We start from the raw sequence: 22,669 nt of genomic DNA on the forward strand, positions 1-22,669 counted from the left end.
CAGCTGCCTTATGCTTCCGAACAAGCAGGAATTGCGCGTGAGATGCCCTGTTATAAAGAAACAAGCCTGTCCTCAGTGGAGACATACATTTCTTTTTAACGATGTGACCATCATGGACCTAGAACAGTCGAGTTTGGTTCTTACAGTCTGGGATCAGGCCGCCTTTGGGATCAATGACCGCTTCCTGGGTGGAGTCAGACTCTGCACAAGTAAGTATTTTCCGATATTTACTCAGCTATTAGATAGGTTCAGCAAATTCAGAAAATTCAATATCCTAAAAGATAAGCTGCTGCATACAAAATTAGGCTAAAGGCTAAGAGGTGGAAAATCTGCTTAATACTGGAGATAGCCCCAACCAAGAAAACTACAAACATGGGGCATATTTACAAGTCCCTATCCTCACAGGAATGTCACTTTTAATGCTGTTCCTTTGGTGATAGGGGCTTCACCTTATTTACAAGGCAGTGTTAAGCCACTTAACACTACTTAACGCCTCCTTGTAAATAAGGCCCCCTTTCACGCTACACCTAGCGTGAAAGGGGTGGGCAATGGATGTTCTGCAACTGCACCAATTGATTTTGATGCTGCCCTCTATTTACAAGGGTGGCGTAAATAGCAGGCAGCACCAAAATGAAGACCATGGAAAACCTGGTATTAACACGGCCTAACAAGGAGAAATGCTTTATTTTGTTCTCGTTTTTTGCTGTTTCTATGTGTGTTGCATTGTGCAGCAAACATAGAAACAGCTAAATGTCATAGATTATTGTTTGTGTAGGAAGGTGTCTCTTCCTGCATATATTTAGTTATTTAAAAAATGACAATTTGCCACTTCTATGTGTGCTGCACAATGCAATAGACATAGGAGTTGCAAATCGCCATTCTGGATTGTTTATGTGCAGTAAGGGACACCTTCCTTCACATAAACAACCATTCCCTCAATGCAGGCACCCTTGCACTATGGTGCACTATGGTGCAAGGCATGCCTGCACTGGCGCTAGGCAGTTTTTTTAGTGCCAGCGCAGAAAGAAGCGCTGCTGTGCACCATATTTTTGTAAATACGGCACATCCCTGCATTTTTAAAGTGACGGAACACAGCATTAGCAAATTTGGAGCTAACCCGCACTCCGCCACTTACTTGTAAATATGCCCTCACGATTCAAGTTTTCTCGTGCTTGGCCGAGCACTTTGCCAATGCCGGTTTTGATTCCCAGTCCGGCCCTGACAGCTTCATCTACTCTGCCCACTTCCCTGACTTTTAGCCGATAATCCTTTGCCTGACATTAGCTCTGGCTTCTCCCACAATCTTCCTAGTACGCATTTTTAAATGCACACATGTACCCGAACACCTAACACGGATTGCTGTCAACATTTAGAGTTGTAGCCCCCGAGTTCCGGTTGTTTATGTCTATGGTGCATATGGATGGCCTACCAAATCAGTCACCATTAGTTTGACATACATGGTTGCCGGTGATGGGAGTGTAAATTGCTGCATTAAGATGTCAGTGGTGATCCACACCTTATGATGTGAAGAAATTAGATATATTTAGAACCTTGGTCTTTAAAATGTCTTACTCATATCAAAAGTTCTTATATTCACTACATCGCGCTAAAAAACACATACGTCTAAAATTCATAAAATTTCCCCCGGCAGATAAAACCATCAAAAATCTGCCAACAGCGCAAGTCACCTCTAAAAATGTCACATCATATCAAAATCTTATTGCCTCACAGCTAGAGTTAATCCCATATGTAATAAAAACAGGTTTAAAATGCAGCAGCTCAAATCTAAAATATATGAACAATCACAAAGGGGCTCAGTGACGCTGCATACTCTTAGGCAACAAGAGAGGCCCCTGCCTCATTTAAAAATTACTTCAGTGCCTCACTATAAGTAAATAAGGTATCTAAACCTATCCTGAATCTTAATACAGTTTTTTGTATTATTTCTTTTTGTTTAAATTTGTTTATAGAATGTGTAACATTTTGGTTCAATTTAACAAGCATCTTCACATGCCACATGAATGCCCCCACTGCATAAGAAAGAAATTTAGTACAGTTAACCTACATAGTGAGGGCATGTATGCCATATTGTTTGTGCGCCGCATAATATGTTTCGCATGTGATAATGTATTGATAAACAGGGGAAGTAAGAACTGGGACAGGGTTGTATTGTACCGCTCAACACATGAGCATACAAGGTGGTGGCAGCTCCTTGGCAGTTTTTGGTATCAGAGCTCGTGCAGATTGCGAGGGGCTCCTCCTCTGCACGCTGGAAAGCATTATTGTGTACCTTTTTAAAAATCGTATTTCTACTCTGTTTTAAACGCGCTCTCAATTGAACAATAATTGTTTGCCTAAGACGCTTAAAATACATGCATTAATTTACTGTATTTGTGGACCCCCAGCCCCGTTCCATCGCGGCTTTGTGCCGATTGTGTGGAGGGCAGGGTGAGTTTCAAAATTACAGACCCGCCTCCCCGAGCAGAACGGAGTTAGCGTTCCAGCTGGGGGCGGGGCTGAAAGTATAAATACAAGCGTGATTGAGGGCTCTGACGACTTACAAGGTGGTGGCAGCTCCTTGGCAGTTTTTGGTATCAGAGCTCGTGCAGATTGCGAGGGGCTCCTCCTCTGCACGCTGGAAAGCATTATTGTGTACCTTTTTAAAAATCGTATTTCTACTCTGTTTTAAACGCGCTCTCAATTGAACAATAATTGTTTGCCTAAGACGCTTAAAATACATGCATTAATTTACCGTATTTGTGGACCCCCAGCCCCGTTCCATCGCAGCTTTGTGCCGATTGTGTGGAGGGCAGGGTGAGCTTCAAAATTACAGAGCCGCCTCCCCGAGCAGAACGGAGTTAGCGTTCCAGCTGGGGGCGGGGCTGAAAGTATAAAATGGTCACTCTGAAGTGCAGCGGTCGAGCGCAGCGGGAGCGCCGACACCGCGCCGAAGCCGTGCCAAAGGGGTGCCAGTCTGCGCCAGTCCGCGCTGGGTCCGCGCTGCGCGCCAGACCCCCTGCCTCTTGCAACATCCACAATATTCCTAAGGTAATAACCTACACCCGATCCCAACTTTTGTGTATAGGCAATACTTTAAATGATAAAAGATGTTCCCATTTTTCTGCTGACTCTCTGGCCAATCTGCCTATTAATCCTTGTCCAAATTGCGCTTTTAAATCTACTTCTCCTCACTCTAATGTAGCTGCCCCTAGGTTGCCACTAATCCCTGAAGAATATATACATTGTGTGCTTATAAACGCTCGCTCCCTTGTCAAACATAGGTATGAGGTCGCTGAACTTATAGCCACCCAAAATCTTGACATCCTGTTTATTACAGAGACCTGGGCAGACTCTGCTTCTGGCCCGGATTTTAAGATAGCTACTCCTGATGGCTATTATGTCACCCGACTAGATAGATCCTCTGGAAAAAGAGGGGGTGGTTTAGCTATCATACATTGTGCTAACCTGGCTCTAAAAACTGAGCCAATGATCCACGATTCCATGGAAGCCTTATGTTTCACCTTTACTCTTTCTCCCACTCAAACTTTTAAAGGCACATTACTTTACCGACCTCCCACCTCACGCACATCTTTCCTGGAAGCTCTCAATCCTCTATTAGAACCAGTAGCTGCCTACACAGAATACACAATACTGGGTGATTTTAATTTTCATCTAGAAAATCAGGCTGATAAAGATTCCATCAAGATTATCTCTGATTTTCAAGCAGTAGGCTTAGAACAACGAGTCTCCTCAGCCACCCACCAAGCTGGTCATATCTTGGACGGGCTATTCACTAATAACTCATGCATGAATCATCCTACGGTGATTCCACTCACTTGGACTGATCATTCGGCAGTCGTATTCTCTATACTAATCAGGAAACGTAAATACTGCGTACCATCTGCACGCTCACAGATTAAATGTCGTGATTGGAAAAATATTGACCACCATGTTTTTAATAATGTACTTAAAGCCACTAAATGCAAAGACTCAAATGACCCAGGTGAAGCATCCAATAACTACGTGCGTACGTAACTCTCGCCTATGGTTAAATCCGAACATAGCATCTGCATACACTCGTCAGCGTCAGAAGCTTCTGACGCTGACGAGTGTATGCAGATGCTACGCCGGCAATTCCTTTCATCAATTGAACCTTGAGACTAAGCACAAGGATATTACCTGTTCGGATTTAACCATAGGCGAGATTTGGCGCTCCCTTAAGGCTATGACCCTCTGACATAGAACACCTTCGATTTGGCTGAGTTGCAGCCATCGTCATCCATAGCTTTCTTTGTATGTTTACTAGAAGGGACTTCTACATTGCATAATACTTTTTGTCCTGATGATGGTCTTTGGATACAACCAGTGAGACCGAAACGTCGACACACCAGTCCAAGTCTTCATTCCTTTCTTTGACTTTCTATTTTATTTTTAAAAAGAAGTCAATTTTATATATATCTGTTCAAAGACTGGATTGTTTCTTATGTACCAATGGATTGTTTTGTTTTTTCCACGTACCTAAGATTTACATGCAATTACCTTTGATTATGTACCCTTATATTTGAATGCAAAATATAAATAATAACTTTTCCATGAAATCATATTTGTCCGTGTTGCTTTACATTGTTTTCCACTGTTTGAGTTGGTGAATAATACTACATTGATTGTTTAAAAAATTTTCAACTGTTCAATTCCTATGGGGCTAGTGTGGTAGTCTTTATGGAGTTTTGAAACAGCTCACAATACAACAAGAGCAGTATCTGATTCATTCAGCTTCTAAGTCTCAATAATAGAGACTGTGTCGTACTGCAAAAAGTTATACTTCTAAAAAAAAACCCTTATAGGCATCCTTTCTGTAATATTACGATTGCCCAAGCCCACAAGGGTTTATTGGGTTACCCACCCCCTACAATCAGTGGATCACAATTAGGCATAAAACACATTATGCATAAACCTCCTAAGCATAAGCACATTACGCAATAGGCATCAGAAGCATAAACACAATATGCCACAATCACGTTAGGAAAAAATCAGCAGTGCCCCACAGTAACACTACTACCAGGTGCATACATCACCTTCCAAACTGACCCCAGGCCAACTGGCCTTTCACTGGGGCTCAAAATGCCCTTTGTCCATAATGTCAGGGCTTCATGGGGGCCTTCCAGATGACCCCCTGGCTGCCTCTGCAGCGAAAACACAGTGTGCAGATGTGCTGGGGGGGGGGGGGGAGGAGTGCAACTCACCCCTTCCTCAACGAACTAAATGGCCCCCAAACGTTGCAGCTGCCCGCGCTCTGGTAGTGCAGCTAGGGCAGGCACAACAGGCACCAGGGTGCCTGGGGAGCCCCTCCGTCTCTGGCCTCCTCTCTCTGAAAAATGCCCCCAAACTTAGAGCACACACACAATAAGTGATTCTGTTAATGGCAGCTGCCTTCTGTATGGGCCGTGCCTTCTGAGACACCCACTGGGACTTCTACAAACAATTTGCCCCTCGGTGTAGCTGCCCGTAACTGCGGTGCAGCTAAATAATGAGCTGTGGCACCAACTGTGCCTTGAGAGCGTTCCCCTTCACAAGTCTCACTGCAGCAGGTGAAAGGCACTGGCAATGTGCCTCGGGAGATCCTCTTGCCCTGGGACCACTGCTGACTTCACCCGGTCCCTTTCCTGGGATACCGGACTTTCACGTGGAGCCCGAAAGGCAGCGGATGATCGAGGCTGCTTGCAGGGCTCTCCTCACCAACACCGGAGCCCTGCCTGTGTTGCGCTGCCTCTTCCTCTGCCAGTCACCCGCTTCTGTTTCCCGGCCCCACCCACAGTCTGGCAGCTTGCCTGGCTTCCGGGTCACTCTCAGAGCAGCGATTTTCCTCAGCACAGAACGCAGTGTGGGCTCCCGCTGCAAAGAGCATGCAAATGGGGGGTGGGCACCCGCTCTCAAATAAGCATAGAATGTGGGGTGGACTCCCACTACAAAGAGCACGGAAATGCGGGGTGGGCCTCCGCTCTCAAATAAACACCAGTGCGGGGTGGGTTCCCGCTAATTCCATGGCATAAAAGTAGGGTGGGCTTCCGCTCTTAGATGAGGAGCGTGGAAGCACGGGGGAATCCCTACGCAGGGGTTCCCTCCAGGCACATCGCAGCCTTGTGCTGCAGACACCAGCTCCTCTCTCCTTCTTGGCAATAAGGATATAGCACTCATGAGGCGCTAAGAGTCCTTAAAGTTCAAGGGGCCTAGGCGGGCCCAGGCAGGCCTGCACACAGGGCCCTCCAGTAGGGAGGCAGTCCCTTGTGGGGCTTCCACCTGGGGCCCAGCAGCAGGAAGCCCCACGTCACAAGGAAGCACAGGAACAGCACACTTTCATGGGGTCACAGCCCAAATATTTATACCAACATTTGCATTGTCTGCCCTGGCACAGAGCTTGGGGGAACCAGCCTAAACTGGTTCTGGGGGGTTTTGGAGCACTTTGTTGACAATGCTCCTCTTACGCTTTGTCAGGTGGGGGCTCGTCATCAGACACACCACAGGGGGCCGAGCCAACATTTACCTAGGCAGACACAGACCTATTCAGGGTCAGGGGACTACTCCTCCCACTAATCCAAATGCAGAGCCCCTATTCAGCCTAGCGCTGACTCACCCTGCCCTCCCTGGAGCCACACACACCTCACCAGCCCCTGTCATGCCAAAGCCAGACATGCAATCCACGTCAGACAGGCAGACACATAGCACACAGAAATGCCATCTTCTAAAAGTGGCATTTTTAAAATAGGTATAATAGATCTGCGCACACCATTGCGTAGCATTTATTATCACTATTCCAAATATACCAAACATGACCACGCTGCTCCTCTCATATCAGGAATTACCACTGAAAAACGTATCAGGGAATCCCCAATGCATTCCTATGGGAGGGCAGCCTCACAGCAAATGGCTGTTTGTCACCATCAGGACATGTCACACACTTAAGGTACATGTCCTACCTTTCACCTACAATGCACCCTGCCCATAGGGATAGCTAGGGCCTACCTTAGGGGTGACTGACATGCAGTAAAAGGGGGTTCACAGACTTGTCACACACTTTAGCTGCCACGTCACAGTGACAGTAACACTGTGCGCACAGGCCCTGCAATGGCAGAGGCCTAAGATAGGTTTGAAAGGCAACTTTGGTGGGTGGCGCAATCAGCGCTGCAAGCCCACCAGTAGCATTTAATTTACCAGCCCTGAGTATCTGAGATACCATTTTACAAGGGACTGACAGGTAAATTAAATGTGCCAAACAGGTGAAGACCAATCCTTACCATATTTAACACAGAGAGCACAGGCATTTACACTGAACAGCAGTGCTAAAGTGCCCTGAGTCCTAGAACCACCAACACCATGTCAGAAAAAAGGCTAGGAGGAAGGCAAAAAGTTCAGGGATGACACTGTAAAAAGGGCCAAGTCTAACACAGGTCCTGATATAGGTCTCCCAAGGTCTGTAGCCCTGCAGTCTCCCAGGCTGTGAGCTCTGCAACGGAGGCTGCACGATGTTGTCTTGGCGTGCCAAGTATGGGTAGGAAGAGAGCATATGGGATAGTCCCCTTCATAAGCTTAAGGCTGTGGCAAAACCATTTGTAAGTGACTGACACCAAGAGTTGAACCGAAGTTGCTCCCCTTCTGCCGGGGTGGAACAGGGCCTTGATTTGGGGCTGTGTGTAGCCGGGTTGCTGTGTGGCAGTGCCCACTAAATGTATACCACTGACCCAGGGAGCCACCCATTGTAGCTGCATCGCTAAATACTATTGTTCCATGTTAGGGACGGATAATCCACCCCTATCACTAGGCAGATAAAATGTCGCTAGCGCTACCCTGCTACGCGTAATGTGCCATATAAATTGTCTCAGGTCTCGCTCTAGTGCGTGGAAAAGCGAGGGTCTAATATGTAGTGGTGGGTTTGTAAAACGGTAAAGCAGCCACAAAAGCACCACAATCTTCAGGAGCGCAATGCGGCCCATGGTGGCTAGTTGGAGGGTGCGCCAAAAAGACATCTCCAACCTCACCGCCGCCGTGGCCCACACAAGTTTGCCCTCCAAAATGTCTTCTGATTGGCGGTAAATGCGGATGCCCAGATAGCTAAATGCTGACTGCTGCCAGGGCACTGGTACACCACCCAGCACCAATTCTGGATCACGGGTCGACGAACGGGTACAGGCACGACTTCCCCCAATTTACCTGCAGCCCTGATAAAGAGGCAAACTCCAACAGTGCACTCTTATCCGCCGTGCATGGCCTACGGACATTCTGGAGGTATACCTGCTGTTCGTCAGCATAGAGAGAAACTGCGTGCATGCCATTACCCAAGGGATACCCCACTCCCCATCGGTCTGATGAAGAGACTCAGCTAGTGGCTCGATGGCAAGGGAAAATAGCAGCGGGAAGAGTGGACACCACTGTCTAGTACCAAGTTCGATTGGGATCGCCTTAGGCACATAGGGACCTGTCTTACTTTTGGCTGTGGGTGGCGTGTACAATCCCTTAACCAGCCCCAGGAATTTTTCACCCAGCCTGTATTTGTTAAGGGCAGCGAATAAAAAGTCCCAATCTAGAGTGTCAAACGCTTTCTCCAAGTTGAGAACTAGGCAACCTGAGAGTGCCCAGCTCCCGCAAGTTCTTCGTATTATATAGCTAAGTAGCCTTGCCAAATAAGGGAAAGCCGTAGCTCCTTGCCAAGTTACTCTCATATACATTGTGGATTTCTTTGCTGATACATACACAAATCCCTTTCCTCTAACTCTCTCATGTTTAGTTCCTTTTTGGGAGGCAGCCTAGACACCTCAGTATTAATCGTTTCGAAGTTAAGACATCTTGGCATCATATCTAGGCGCCTCTCTACTTGCCTGGCCTATTCTAGTTCCCTGTCAATAATTTCTTCTATGCAGTAGTTTGAGATTTTTGGATTGTTGGAGATTTTAATTGTTTATTCCAGGAAAGCAAGCATACATTAATTGCTGTAAAGTTCCAGGCTTTCAAATTGACTTCTAATCTTATTGCTCAGAGCATGGCTCATTAGGCAGGCTTAGTAGATTTTTGAGGCAACGCCTTTCAGGAAAAAATCCCAATAAACTTTTGTCCCTAAACGTCTCTAAACACAGACCTTCTGTTCCATAAAATATTTTGGGGGAATCAGTGTATTATATGTAGTTAGCACAGGCTGTAATGATGATTCCCAAAGTCCCTTTTAAATTTCTTTAGCGTTCCTACTATTGAGGCAGCTTGGATTCTTAACCCCTTGCGTGCTGCCGTTGGCCAACGGCCGACGGCAGCACTACCTCCCTAGTGCTGCCATCGGCCATTGCAGCCCTGCCCACTCTTCAGAAAGCCCGCACCGCGGCAGAACTGCCGCGGTTAAGGCGTTAAAGTGTCCAAATGCCTTTTCCACAATAGTTTACTATCAAAGATCATTCCTAAATAATTATACAAGAGAACTTCCTGAACCACTTGGTTCCCGATTGACAATGTAAAGGATTTACTTGTATTCCCTAAGGCTAATATTTTAGTAATATCCACATTAATCACTAAATAATTATTCTCACAATATACTGAACCCTTTAAATTTCTGTTAGAGTTCAAAATTGTCAAATCGTCATTGATCCAGTGCTCTAATGAAAAACTGTCTCACAATCGCTACTCCACAATACTCACCATTAACCACAAATCACTACCTATGCCCATAAACTAAGGAGACAATTTTTGAGCGACTGAATCATGTGACCTAATTAAAACGCTCTATTCATAAACTATTTACAAAATTATATACAACTGCAGTTTATCATATCTAACCATAGTTTTCAATCATATAACATTAATTATGTCACATAGGCGAATGGATCTAATAATGATAACTAGACCATGAATAAACAAGACCAGCTTGTCGATTTCAAAAATCTAATTTATTAACTTTATTTTATTCAAAGTAAGAGCATTCTTTATTCAGAAATCATTATTTTATTAGCAGTTTGAAAGCATCATTCAAGGATAGGCTTATTAGTCTGATATTTCAAAGTAAATCGTTTAGCATGAACTAAAACAAATAAAAGTTCCCATTCCCTAATTCTATTCTCTCTGTCTAAAACCTTCTTCACCTAAAATATTTAATAAAGACTGCTATCCTTACGTGCGCCAAAGAGTCCAACAGCACGTCATTCAGGAATCGGGAAGCAAGAGCCCCCTCCTGCCTGTAAGGCCAGATTTTATACCTTTCTAACTAGCTAATCTTCTCACAAAGTACACTTTTCCTTGCCATCAGAGTTCCCATTGGCTGACGAATGTCAGACCATCCTTATGTCATTCTTTTCCGACGAAGTCCGGGGCACATCATAAGCCGTTATTGTACTTAGATTCCATCCTTCTAGCTTCCTCAGAAAAGAAACATTTGACCGAACATAAAACTTTTACTTCCTAATCTTGGCAGACGATTCAGGCTTTTTGTCCTTGGTGCTCTTCTCCAAGAACACTTACAACTCGACCATAACAGTTCTGCTTATTATTCCATTGTTTAGCAAAAAGCTCTTTTTTCTGCATGTGAGAGAAGGCTTCACTCTGGTCAAGTTTCGCATTTTCCAGCACTGCCAGTCAGCCATTTTCTTAGGCCCACTTCGAGAACTAGTATTTAAACAAACACAAGACAGTAATTAATTAAAGAATTGAAACCCAGTCTGTTACCCACCCCTTTGCTAAATATTAACCCGTTAATTATTTTTTAACCAGCAAAAGCACATAAAGCAGCATGTATATTAACCTTCTTCTTTCAGGTCACTGGGTTTCTCCATGAACCTTTGCCACAGAAAAGACACGACAAAACAAATGCACACAAATATAGCACATGCCATTAATAAAACAGCCGCATTTAATACTGACAATAACAATAGACAAGGTTAGTTTATTATTTTTCACACTCCTGCAAGTGCAACATGAAAGCACATTAATCCCGCGTGTAATGTATGCAATTTTAATCTAGGTTGGTTAATTATTTCAACACATGCTATTAGTACGGTTACATTATTATGGAAGTTTAACTTTGCGAGTTTGAACAAAATTTTATTCAACATCTCGCTCCATCAAATCCCTCATCTGGTGATTTCTAAATCACCAAACAACACCCAAAAATTTTCAGCAAAAATGTTATCTATATTGACCATGTTTTGAACATTCACTGTACTAGTTTTTCTAAAGCTTAGATTCAGCAATTTGTCTACTACTCTCATATTGAGCTCTTCGAAACTCTTCCAGTTCAATTTCTTTCTCCTGTTTTTTTCTGAGCTTATACATCCTTTTCTTTTCTCTCACAAATTTCTTTCTCTTGTGTATCATGCAACTAATTTTTAACAAAAGTATCACTATAGCTATAACTATTACAGGATAAAGTATTTTCCCAATGATTGAACTACCAATCTCTTGGAACCAGTGTCTAATTGCTGTGAATCTTTTAGCCAAGCGCTCTGTAAAACTTTCATCTTCAACAGGTTTAATTTCAGCATGTAATTGTTAAATTCTTTATATACATTTCTATATCCCTACTCTTATCAGGAATAAAGGTACAGCAGTGTTTGACATGTAATATCCCACAAACTCCTCCCTCTTTTGCCAACAAAATGTCCAAAGCAAGACGGTTCTGCATTACTATGGATCTCATGGCAACAAGTTCAGTGTCAACTAATTGAAACCCACTTGCAGTGTCTGTTGACAATCTGTCAACAATTGTAGATACTTTTCTGATTTTATTTGCGTTCAGGGTATTTCCCACCATAGGTATTATTGCACCAAATATATCTCCTATAATTTCTGAAAAGCTTTCTCTTTTAAATCTACTCAGATGATCGCCAATTTCAAATGAACCCTTTGAATTTCTATCTACATGAAATATCTTAGGAAAAACTAAACCAACGAAACAGGTCCCATACCAATGGTCTGGGAGACTGTAGTAAGCCTTATTTCCACAAATGAAATAAATTCCAGGAAAAATTGGATCTTTGACCCCTTTAAATCCCCATCCCCCTATAATACGATAGGTATCTTCACATTGACTTGCACCCACAAAATAATTGTCATATAATGTGTTATCTCTCCTAATGCAAAGCTTTCCTCTATCAGGTTTATCTATGTTAATAGCAACATTTTCATTTCTTCCATTAAGTTTCTCGTCCTCCTTTTGCCAAAACTTAGACTTGGTATGTTTCGTCATCATGTTTCTCTTATAAATTGCTCTTCTCTCTTCCACCATATTTAACAACGTCTTTTCTTCTGTTCTCAACTTACATGTTAGATTATTTCTAAAAGCATACTCATAATTGAGTTCACCAGTCACTAAGAAAAAATCCCTCATCTGCTTCGCAGGTTTTACTTTGTTTAACCCCTTCGCTGTGGCGGGAATTCCACCGCAGCGCTAAGGGGGTGGGGCGGCCGCGCGGCGCTCGCATGCTCGTGACGGAGCCGCTCCGTCACGAGCCGCGGTTGAGCTGTGCTCGTGACCGAGCGGTTCCGTCACGAACGCGCCCGCTCAATGGAACGCGCCGCGCAGGCGCGCCGAGCGGGCCATGATGGAACTGCTCCGTCATGAGTACAGCTCAACCGATGCTCATGACGGAGCGGCTCCGTCATGAGCATAGAAAGGGTTAAACTATTTACAACTTTTAAATTTGCAAAAATGTCATCATAGTCAGAATAATAATATTCCAACCGACTGGTTTCATAAAACAAACTAGGTATTACACTACAAGTAATGCCATAAGTAAGGGGAAGCATATTATACGTAACCCCTTCTGAAACTGAAGCAGGTAATTTCACACAAATGTAACAATCCTTTACATTCATCACTTTGATGTATTCAGAAAGAAGTCTAGAAAAAGTATTACTAGAAAAATCACCAACAGATCTATCTTGGTGGATCTCTGGTTTGTGCTCAATTACTCTATTAGTCTTGCCCACTACATCATTAATAACTTGTTTAGTTTCAAGTTTACTAGTCATATTAGCTTTGTACATTTCTTTGTCAATTCCAAAAGGGAAAATGACAGCTAAAATTAACCAAACCAAAATTATTAAAATCACACAAATAGAAGACATTTTGTAACATCTTCTTAAAATAAAGCATCTCGAATTATTATTAGAATTAGGCATCTTTTACTAGAGACAAGAGCCTTTCAGAAAAAACAAAAATTAAAAATATTAATGATTAATATAATGATTAATATACACCCCCCTTTTAATTATTTTTTTTTAAAAGAATCCACTAACAGCTTTTCTTCGACCTTACGTCTTACAATGTGTTTTTCCAGCTAACACAATTTCTTCGACCTTGTGTCACCTAACACATTTTCTTTGACCTTATGTCACTTACAATTTTAACCTAATAAGAAAAACAGACTCAATCATTGTCACTTGTGTCTTCAATTTCTTCTTGACTACTACTGCTCACTTCTACCACTGGTGGAAAAATTATATATGTCCACTCAGGAGACTTATACTTTTGATTTGGTTTTAACACTCTTTTTGCTCTAATGCTAATCACTTCTATTTACTTTCCTGGTTTATTTTTCTTTACAATTCATTTTTCAAACTCGAAATCTCATTATTTTGTTCTTTTGATTTATTCACTAATTTGAATTTTAGACCTTCATTTTCATTTGGCCAACTATCTCCTTTTCTGAATAATTTCTTCTTTGGCTCAGATTGGTTACATTCAGTTCTCCAAGCTCTTTTTCTGAATTCTCTCACTTTGGATTCTTCATCACTTTCATCAGTTTCACTTTCTGTTTCTGAAATCTGAAATCTTGATTCAGGTACTTCTTTACTCGGCAGCTTCATTCCGTTAGGAACATTATCCTTATAGTTGGCACTTGGTAATTCGTCTTCTTCTTCTTCTTGAATTACTTCTAATCCACCAGTTTCAGAATTTTCGTTCCTTCCTTCAGAGCTTCCAGTCTGCTTTTCAATACCGTCCTGATCTTGATTCACTTCTTTTTCAGACTCTTTTTCTGCTTCCTTTTCTAGCAGATCTGCATCATTTTCAGAGTCTAGTATCACAATTTCTAGATCTTTTTCATTTGACGCTTGATTCACATCTGCATCTTCCAGATCTCGACCTTCTTGTCGATCTTCAGTATCTGGATTTTCAGGTTCTTCTTCAGAGTCTGAATCAGTTGTTGTATCACCTTCTTCGTCAGAATTCTCAGGTGGTGGTACTCGAATTGTATGACTAGCATGTATCCACTTTTTCAGACCTCTACACTTTACTGCATTTGTTGTGATTAATATCACCTGTCTTGCTTTCTGTGACCTGGGTACCAGACAATTTCTTCTTCGATTAACCTTTGTCCTCACCCAATCTCCTGGCAAAAGATCATGAGCCTGTTCTTTTTCTCTTGTCAGTACTTCAGTTCCTACCTGATGGAACACAGAAGTCAGTACGTCAGAATGTTTTTTACAATACTCCATAATTGCACTATCATTAATGCTAAGTACTTTTCCAACTGGTACAAATGCTTGTCTCATTACCCGGTCCATGAGGATATCATGAGGGCTTAAACCAGTTTTTCTATCTGGGGTACTTCTCAGAGACATCAAAACAAGTGGAAGTGCGTCAGTCTACTTCATTCCTGTAGCCAAGCACATTTTGGCAAGTCTATTTTTGATAGTACCATTGACTTGTTCAACAACGCCTGATGCTTCTGGTCTGTAAGCACAGTGTAGCTTTTGTTTTAAACCAAGTGCTTCACATATCATCTGTAACAATCTGTTTTCAAAATGTGTGCCGCAATCAGTTTCAACCGCCACTGGAAATCCATACCTAGGTATGATCTCTCTCAAAAGCAATTTTGCCACAGTAACTGAATCATTGTGACGAGTTGGGAAAGCTTCCACCCATCTTGAAAACAGACAGATTATCACTAGGACATATCTCAATCTGTTGTGTGGAGGCATATCAATGAAATCCATCTGTAACCTGGTAAAAGGACCACCCTCCCGTCCTATGGTTCCCAGGCTTACAACTGTTTTTCTGTTCGGATTAATCTGTTGACAGATCAAGCATCTTTGGCAAAAAGATTCTGCAATGATCCTAAATTTTGGGTTGTACCATGTCTGCCTAAACAACCTAATCTTCGAATCTCTGCCTAAATGACCTGGACCATGATACATGTGTGCCATGTCAGCAATCATGCAGTTTGGCATTACTGGTCTGTCATCTTTGTAAACCCAAATGTCCTCTTCTTCTCGCTGTCTGCACCCTGCTTTTAGCCATGTGTCTTTTTCCTCATCATCTGCCTCATCTTGTAAATCTTTCACTCCTTGCCATGTCTCCACTACAGATATTAGCATAAGTGAGTTCAAAACATGATCATTGTCTTTATCCCGATTAACAGACATATTGTTTTTCGCACAAAATTTGGCGATTTCATCCGCGTATGCATTTCCCTTGGTCAAATAATCATTTCCCTTTTTATGAGCTGTACATTTTACTACAGCAATTTTCTCTGGCAGCTGAATGCCATCGATCAGCCTTTTGATCAATTTTGCATTTCTGATTGGTGTTCCCGCAGAAGTTAAATAACCTCTTTGAGACCAGAACTGACCATAGTCATGGACTACGCCATATCCATACTGACTATCAGTCACTATGGTAATTTTCAATCCTGTTGCTCTTTCACATGCACGAATCAAAGCAATCAATTCTGCTATTTGAGCTGAACGAATTCCTCTGAGACAAGAAGCCTCAACCACATCTGCAACTGTACAGACTGAATATGCTGCACTTAGAACAATTGATCCGTTCTCAAGCAAGAGCCATCAACAAAATAAACAAAATCAGATTCAGGCAATGGAACATCTTTAATGTCCTGCCTTGGTTTGGTGCAATATTCTAAAACATCCAGACATTCATGATCAATGTCATTCTCATTTCTGATTTCTGTCACAACACCATCAGGCAACAATGTGGATGGATTCAAATTCACACATCTTGCAATCGAAACGTTATCTGATCCCAGAATAACTTTTTCATATTTTGTCAATCTGTTACTCGTTAAATGCTGAGTTTTGCTTCTGGTAAGAAGAATCTCAACTGAATGGAGAAAATATACTTTTACAGGAAACCCCATTATTTTTCCTTCACTTTGTTCCAGACTCACACTTGTTGCAGCCACTGCTTTTAAGCAACCTGGTAATGCTTTTGCAACAGGGTCAAGAACTGCTGAGAAGTAAGCAATTGGCTTTCTCAGTTTTCCATGTCTTTGAATCAAAACTGATAATGCACAACCTTCCCTTTCACTGCAATACAGCTCAAATTCCTTTTCATAGTCTGGCATTCCCAATGCTGGTGCTTCACACAAACTTCTTTTTAACTGCTCAAAAGCCTCTAATTCAGTTTCTGTTAGGGTAATCGGGCCTTTTATGTCTGCTTTTGTCAGTCTCTGCAATGGTTTCGCAATTACTGAAAATCCACTAATCCATTGACGACAATAACCTACCATTCCTAGAAACATTCTGATCGGTCTCTGTATTTTTGGAGGTTGCATTGCTTGAATCATTTTTATTCTTTCAATTGTAACTTGTCTGATTCCTTTTGCAATCCTGTGACCAAGATATTTTACTTCTTGTTTGCAAAACTGTAATTTTGCAGGTGAAACTCTATGTCCCTCATCTGCCAAATGATTCAAAAGAATTATTGTATCTGTCACACAGTTGTCTTGTGTTTTTGCAGCTACAAAGAGATCATCAATGTATTGCACTAATGTTGATTTACCAGGCAAATCTAGATTTTCCAGAGATTTCTTTAGCAACTGATTAAAAATAGATGGACTTTCTGTATACCCTTGTGGGATACGACACCATGCTAATATACGCTCTTGGAATCGGAACGCAAAAATTTGTTGGCTCTCTGGATGCAATGGAACAGTAAAGAATGCGTTACAAAGATCTATAACTGTGTACCATTCTGCATCATGCGGAATCTGATAAAGAATTACCGCTTGGTTTGGTACAACCGGGCAACATGGAACAACTATTTGATTAACCTTTCTCAGGTACTGAACAATTCTGTAAGTTCCGTTTGGCTTTTTGATTCCCATAATCGGTGAATTACATGGGCTGCACACAATTTCTTTTAAAACACCTTGTTTGATGAATTTTCAATTACAGGAATAACTCCCTCAATTGTCTCAGCTTTCATTTTATACTGAGGAATATCTGGATAATCTGCTCCTTGTTTTACTGTAATTTGTACTGGGTCTACATGTTTCATCAAACCCATTTCATCTCCAGTTAAATCCCAAATTTGAATATTAACTGTTTATTTTAATTCTTCTGGTAAATAATTTTTGTCAAAAGCAGGAAATAATTTGCTTTCATCCGCCTCAACCATTAACATTGTTAATTTATAAAGGCCATCTTCTTCATCAGGAGTTTGTAACTCAATACCATCAGGTGAGCAATATATTTTACAGTTCATTTTACAAAGGATATCCCTTCCTAACAAGTTTACAGGACTATTATCACAGACTACAAATCTGTGTTTGTCTTTAAATTTGCCAATTTCAACTTTAACTGGTTCTGTCAAATCTGTTTTAATTTGCTGATTAGCTACGCCAACTACTTGGATGGTGTCACCAGAGAGAGGCAGGTTTTCTATTTCCACTGATATAACAGTAGAACGGGTAGCACCTGTGTCCACTAGAAAAGTGATTTCTACATCATTCACTTTACCATTTACAAATGGACCAGCCTGATCTACCTCAAGAGTGGCTCCAAGCACACACTCTTCTTCCTCTCTCAGGCACCGTCATAAGTAATCATCAGACTCACTTCCATCATTCTCTTTCAACCAATATTGTTGAGAAATATTCGACACATTCACTCGTGGTGATCTGTTTACCTGTTCACCTCCGCAGAATCCTGTTTCTGTATTGTATCTCTGCACATTAACACAATTTGGAAGTGGCGGTTGTGGAATCTGACTCTGCTGATTCACTAACTGTCGCTGTAGCTGTTGCTGCTGATTTATTTCGTTTAACTGCCGCTGTAGCTGTTGCTGCTGATTTACCTCATTCTGCATCTGTAGATTTAATGATGTATTTTTGAAATTTCTGGGCGGATTCTTACACTCACGCTTCCAGTGTCCAATTTCGCCGCAATTAAAACATGGGAGTTTCTGCTTTAATTCTTCAATATTACCCATTAATTTTGGCTTATTAAAATTACCCTTAAATTTCCCTTGATTCTGGAAAACATTTTTATTTTCCAAAGTTGCAATTTGTTGTTCAGCTACTTGTGCCCACATTGCTTTTTCTTTCAGCTTCGTTTGGTTAGCGTCTATCTCATCACTGCAGTATTTTGCTTTTCTCAGGATGTCATCAACTGTAAGAGATTGCCAACCAACTATTCCTGATCTAATCATTTCACCAATTTCAGGTCTCAAGCCAGATACAAATCTGGTATATAAAATGGCTCATATCCTTCTCACTCAGTTTTTCATAACCACTGTATTGTTTAAATACCAGCAGTAATCTTTCATAGAAGGAATGTACTGATTCTTTTGGCTCTTGATTTGTTCTATCAATTTTAACCCAATCTACCTCTTTCGGAGGAATTTTATTTTTAAGCCACACAATTACTTTGTCATACAGAGTTATAACATTAGCTGAAGGTGCACCTGTTACTTTATCTTGGATAGGTTCTTCCTTGGGCCAATCTATAGAGATTTTACATTCTGTCCAAAGATCTGAAGGAACAACAATTTCAAAGAATCCATCAAGATCAATCCACAGAACATTTGAAACTTTAACAAGTCTCTCTACCTGACGATACCATTCCACAGGTTTTTCTCTCAATCGGGGAAAATCATTTGTAAACAGCAAAATGTCTTGTCTTGTCCAAGGAACATGAAAATACCCCCCACCAGCTATTTCTCTCATAGGAAACTCATTTGCAATTTCCCCTCTTTCTCTTCTTTCTTCCTCTCTTTTCTTTGTCCATTTCACTCTCCATTTGCTTAATTCACCTATTCTTTTTAGAAACACTATTAATTCTTTTATATGAGCTATCATTCCTGTGGTATTCATGTTTTCAATATCTTTTTCAGAGAAATCTACTCGGTTTTGTTTCTGAAAGTTTTTCTGTCTCATCAAATCTATATCTAATTCACCAGCTATTTCTTCTAACAGATCATATTTATTTTTCGTTTTCCATTGTATACTTTTACAAATGAATAATAATTCATCATCCTGATATAACTTTAAACTGTCAGGACCAATTGTGCCAATAATTAATTCCTCCAAATCTGCTTTCAATTTTGCAACATCAAGTAATTTATATTCTGGGGATTTATTCATACTTCTTTCTGGAGTTCCTGAATCAGATTCTGCAACAAATGGTGATTGACCATTTGAAAATTTTCGATTAAAAGTTAAGCCTGGCATCCTTTTCTCTCGGTGAATTTCTGATAAATCCGAATAAAATTTTTCAGCCACTTTCTGAATTTCTGCATTTAAAGGGACAGTCAAAGCTGAATGTCTAATTTCTTTTTGATCAAAAACTGGAACAACAGGTCCAATTGTTACTGGTACCGTTTTTGATTCCATGCCTTTAGTTAACTGCTGTATTAACTCTTCTTTGATCGAAGATATTCTGAAATATCTGGATTATCCTCAAGTCTTTCTGTTCTCATTTCATTTCTTGGGATCTCATTTCTTTGCATTGGGGTTTCTGGATAATTTCTACTTTCTCCAGATGTACTAGAATTAGTTCTTGTTTCCACTCTTTCAGGAAATTTTGTATTTTTCTGATTTAATCTAAATGGGGTTTCATCAATAATTTCTCTAGGAGGAGCATTTGGAGAAGTTCCTTGAGGAACTCTCGGGGTAGACCATGAACAAACTGGTTGATAAGGTGGCGGTTGTTTTGATTTCGTCATGTAAATCTCTTCTAAAACTGGATCTTCTAATTCACTATCTTCACACATATTATTTTTCTTTGCAGCACTCTTTTGACCTGACTCTTCACTAAATCTTGCTGGGTACAAACCAGTATACATGTCTGCACGTCTCCAACGGCGCATTCTATCTTCATTAGTTTCTCTGTTAATATTCATTCTAGTGCCTCTTGTTACACCTCTGTTCCCCCGTTCTAAATCAAACATCTCATCCTCCCATTCAGCTAAAACCTCAAACTGTGTAGGTCTGGGTTTTGGTACGAGAGTCATCATTTTTTCCCTCAAGTTTTTCAACACCTTAATGTTAAATGACCCATCTTCCGGCCAGGCTAATACACCATCATTCTTGGTATATTCCATCCAATTCTCCATCCAAAGGTAAGTATGATTACCAAATTCACCTTCCATATAGGCTGCAGGTGTTTTATACTTATGAAGTAATTTTCCACCTCACGTTTCAATTTTCTTGTCACTTTTGAAAATATTTTTTAATTTCTGAAACCATGAAGGCTTCTTTTCATCATACATGTAGTAATAACTCATGTTTAAAATCAAATCCACTTACTTCAAAAAGATCGTAAATATTTTCTTGTTGTTCCGCTACTCTAGCCAATCCGTGCGCGAAAGTCACCAAAAAGCCAATCAGGTTAAGACACGTCACTTTCCTGTTCAGCGAATAGAATTGCTGAATTTCTGGATGAACCAATCAGGTACTAGCTTGTCTAGTCACATGAGCCAATCAGTGCGCGAATACTGTGACGTATGCTAGCCAATCACAGCGCGAACCTTGTGGTGTATGCTGCCACTGCAGCTTCGCTGTCTCCGTTCTACTCCTAGAACTGACCCCTCCTTTACAAAATATTTTCACAGCGCCATATTTTTACAAATCTTTCAATGAATTTCAGTTAGTAACTTCACAAATAACAAACCATTTGTCTGTTTCGCTAAAATAAAGAGATAGTTTTCTCAATCGTTCAAGTATCTTTTCGCTTGAAAATAGACAACGCTATTTTCACAAAACTCATACAATCATGCGGAAAGAATCCCTAACCATTCATATATGAAATTTTTGGTAGGACTTTAACCCGCTCCATCATACAGCAAAAATGGAATGTGGAGTCCCCCCTCCTCACGATGTGGTTCTAGAATACTATCTACAACTAAGGATTCAATAAACATAGGCAAAATAAGCATTAGTTTAATACGGCACTTGCTCTTTTGTTGCAGATCTATTGGCCATATTATTGGCTATTTATATTAACTGTTATCACGCAGATTCGCATGGGTCTTTCCCTAATAACTTGGTGTACATTAAAGTATCAAGAGTTCATTTAATATTGATACGTACTGATAACGTAGCCTATCCTTACGTAACAAGAGTCTTTATAGTGTATTCTTTAAAAAAAATATATCTTTTTTATTGCAGTTTTCATGAAATATATCACATAGACGAATATTAGATAACAGACGTGCAGGAAATTCCGAACAACTGCAAGTCTAAAACAATGACAATGCACAACCCCCAACCCTGCCACCCCCTTCCCTTCCCCTCAACATCCGACAAGGCCCTGCAATAGCGTAGTGATAAACTAGCACATCGAACAGCAGGCAAAATATTAACAGACATATACCCAGTGTCTGTTACTATGCCCCCTCTCAGTCTCAGCATTTCTTCTTCCAGTACCTCTTCCAAAGAATAGTATGATATCCACTTACCCCATACTTTCTGGAATTTCTGTGGGCAGCCCCGACTAGAGTTTGTGACCTTCTCAGCTACCATATACATATCCATCCCCCTTTCCAATCCTGTAGTGTATGACATACTCCGATCCCCAGTGGTGAGCCACATCTCTCATTGCTAATACTAAATTGAGGTTGCAGAACAACAATTGGACACGGGGCAAGTTGACATTGTTGTGTTTAGTGTATTCTTATCCTAGTTGTTTTCAAATATGATTACAGTCCCAGATGGGATGCTGTCCCACAAGATGATTACTGGAGCTTATCAGTTAATGTTGTTATACTAGATTGTGAAGAGAAATGTATGACCCTAACTGTAGCGCATTAAAAAGTTAATTGTTTATTCTTATTTGTTGTATGATTGTGATTTTGACATGTGTTTGTCTTCCCTTCTAAAGTGAAACGTTATTTAGAGGATGATGATATTCTTTACAGTAATTGGATGAGGGTGTACTAATTTTTGGAATCATCATACCTTACATGGCTTTACATTGCATGTTGTTTAAAAATTGGTGCTCTCCATGTGTTATAGATATGATAGTATTTTGTTTTCAATGTTTTCAGCCTTCACAAAGTGATTAGAGGGATCAAAAAAACATGTAGGGTGAACTGGTGGCTGAATTGTTTGAATACATAAAAATTAAGTATTAGTATTGGAACACTGTTTAATAAATATACTATTGAAATATAACTTGAAATTATTTGAACATTAATGGAGATTCTGGTGTCTCAACATTTTTTTTTATATTCCTTGTTAAAGTACCTAGAAGTAAAGGTTAATGTAGGAGTGCATTACAGGCACTAGGCTAAAACATTGCTCTATTTCTTATGAGGCACGTCATAATTGTGCACTTCTGTAGTGCTAAATATTGTTTTGTGGCTGTTAGACCTGGCATCCTTTGTGTGGTTTTCCCCTTAACATTTTACCTTTCGACCCTCCAGTTTGCTGACTTCGTTTTTGCTGGCTTTAGGACT

At 40.9% G+C, this 22,669-nt stretch overlaps 1 protein-coding gene across 1 annotated transcript in view; it reads left to right on the plus strand.

The window, feature by feature from the left end:
- SYTL3 (synaptotagmin like 3) overlaps positions 1–22,669 on the plus strand; it is a 653,935-nt gene that overhangs the window by 618,710 nt on the left and 12,556 nt on the right. Inside the window, exon 15 of the mRNA XM_086927324.1 lies at positions 4–209. Coding sequence (XP_086783450.1) covers positions 4–209 — 206 coding nt within the window. The remainder of the gene's footprint in view (positions 1–3; positions 210–22,669) is intronic.

This window comes from Lissotriton vulgaris, chromosome 6 (assembly GCF_964263255.1).
Source record: "Lissotriton vulgaris chromosome 6, aLisVul1.2, whole genome shotgun sequence".
NCBI classification, from domain to species: domain Eukaryota; kingdom Metazoa; phylum Chordata; class Amphibia; order Caudata; family Salamandridae; genus Lissotriton; species Lissotriton vulgaris.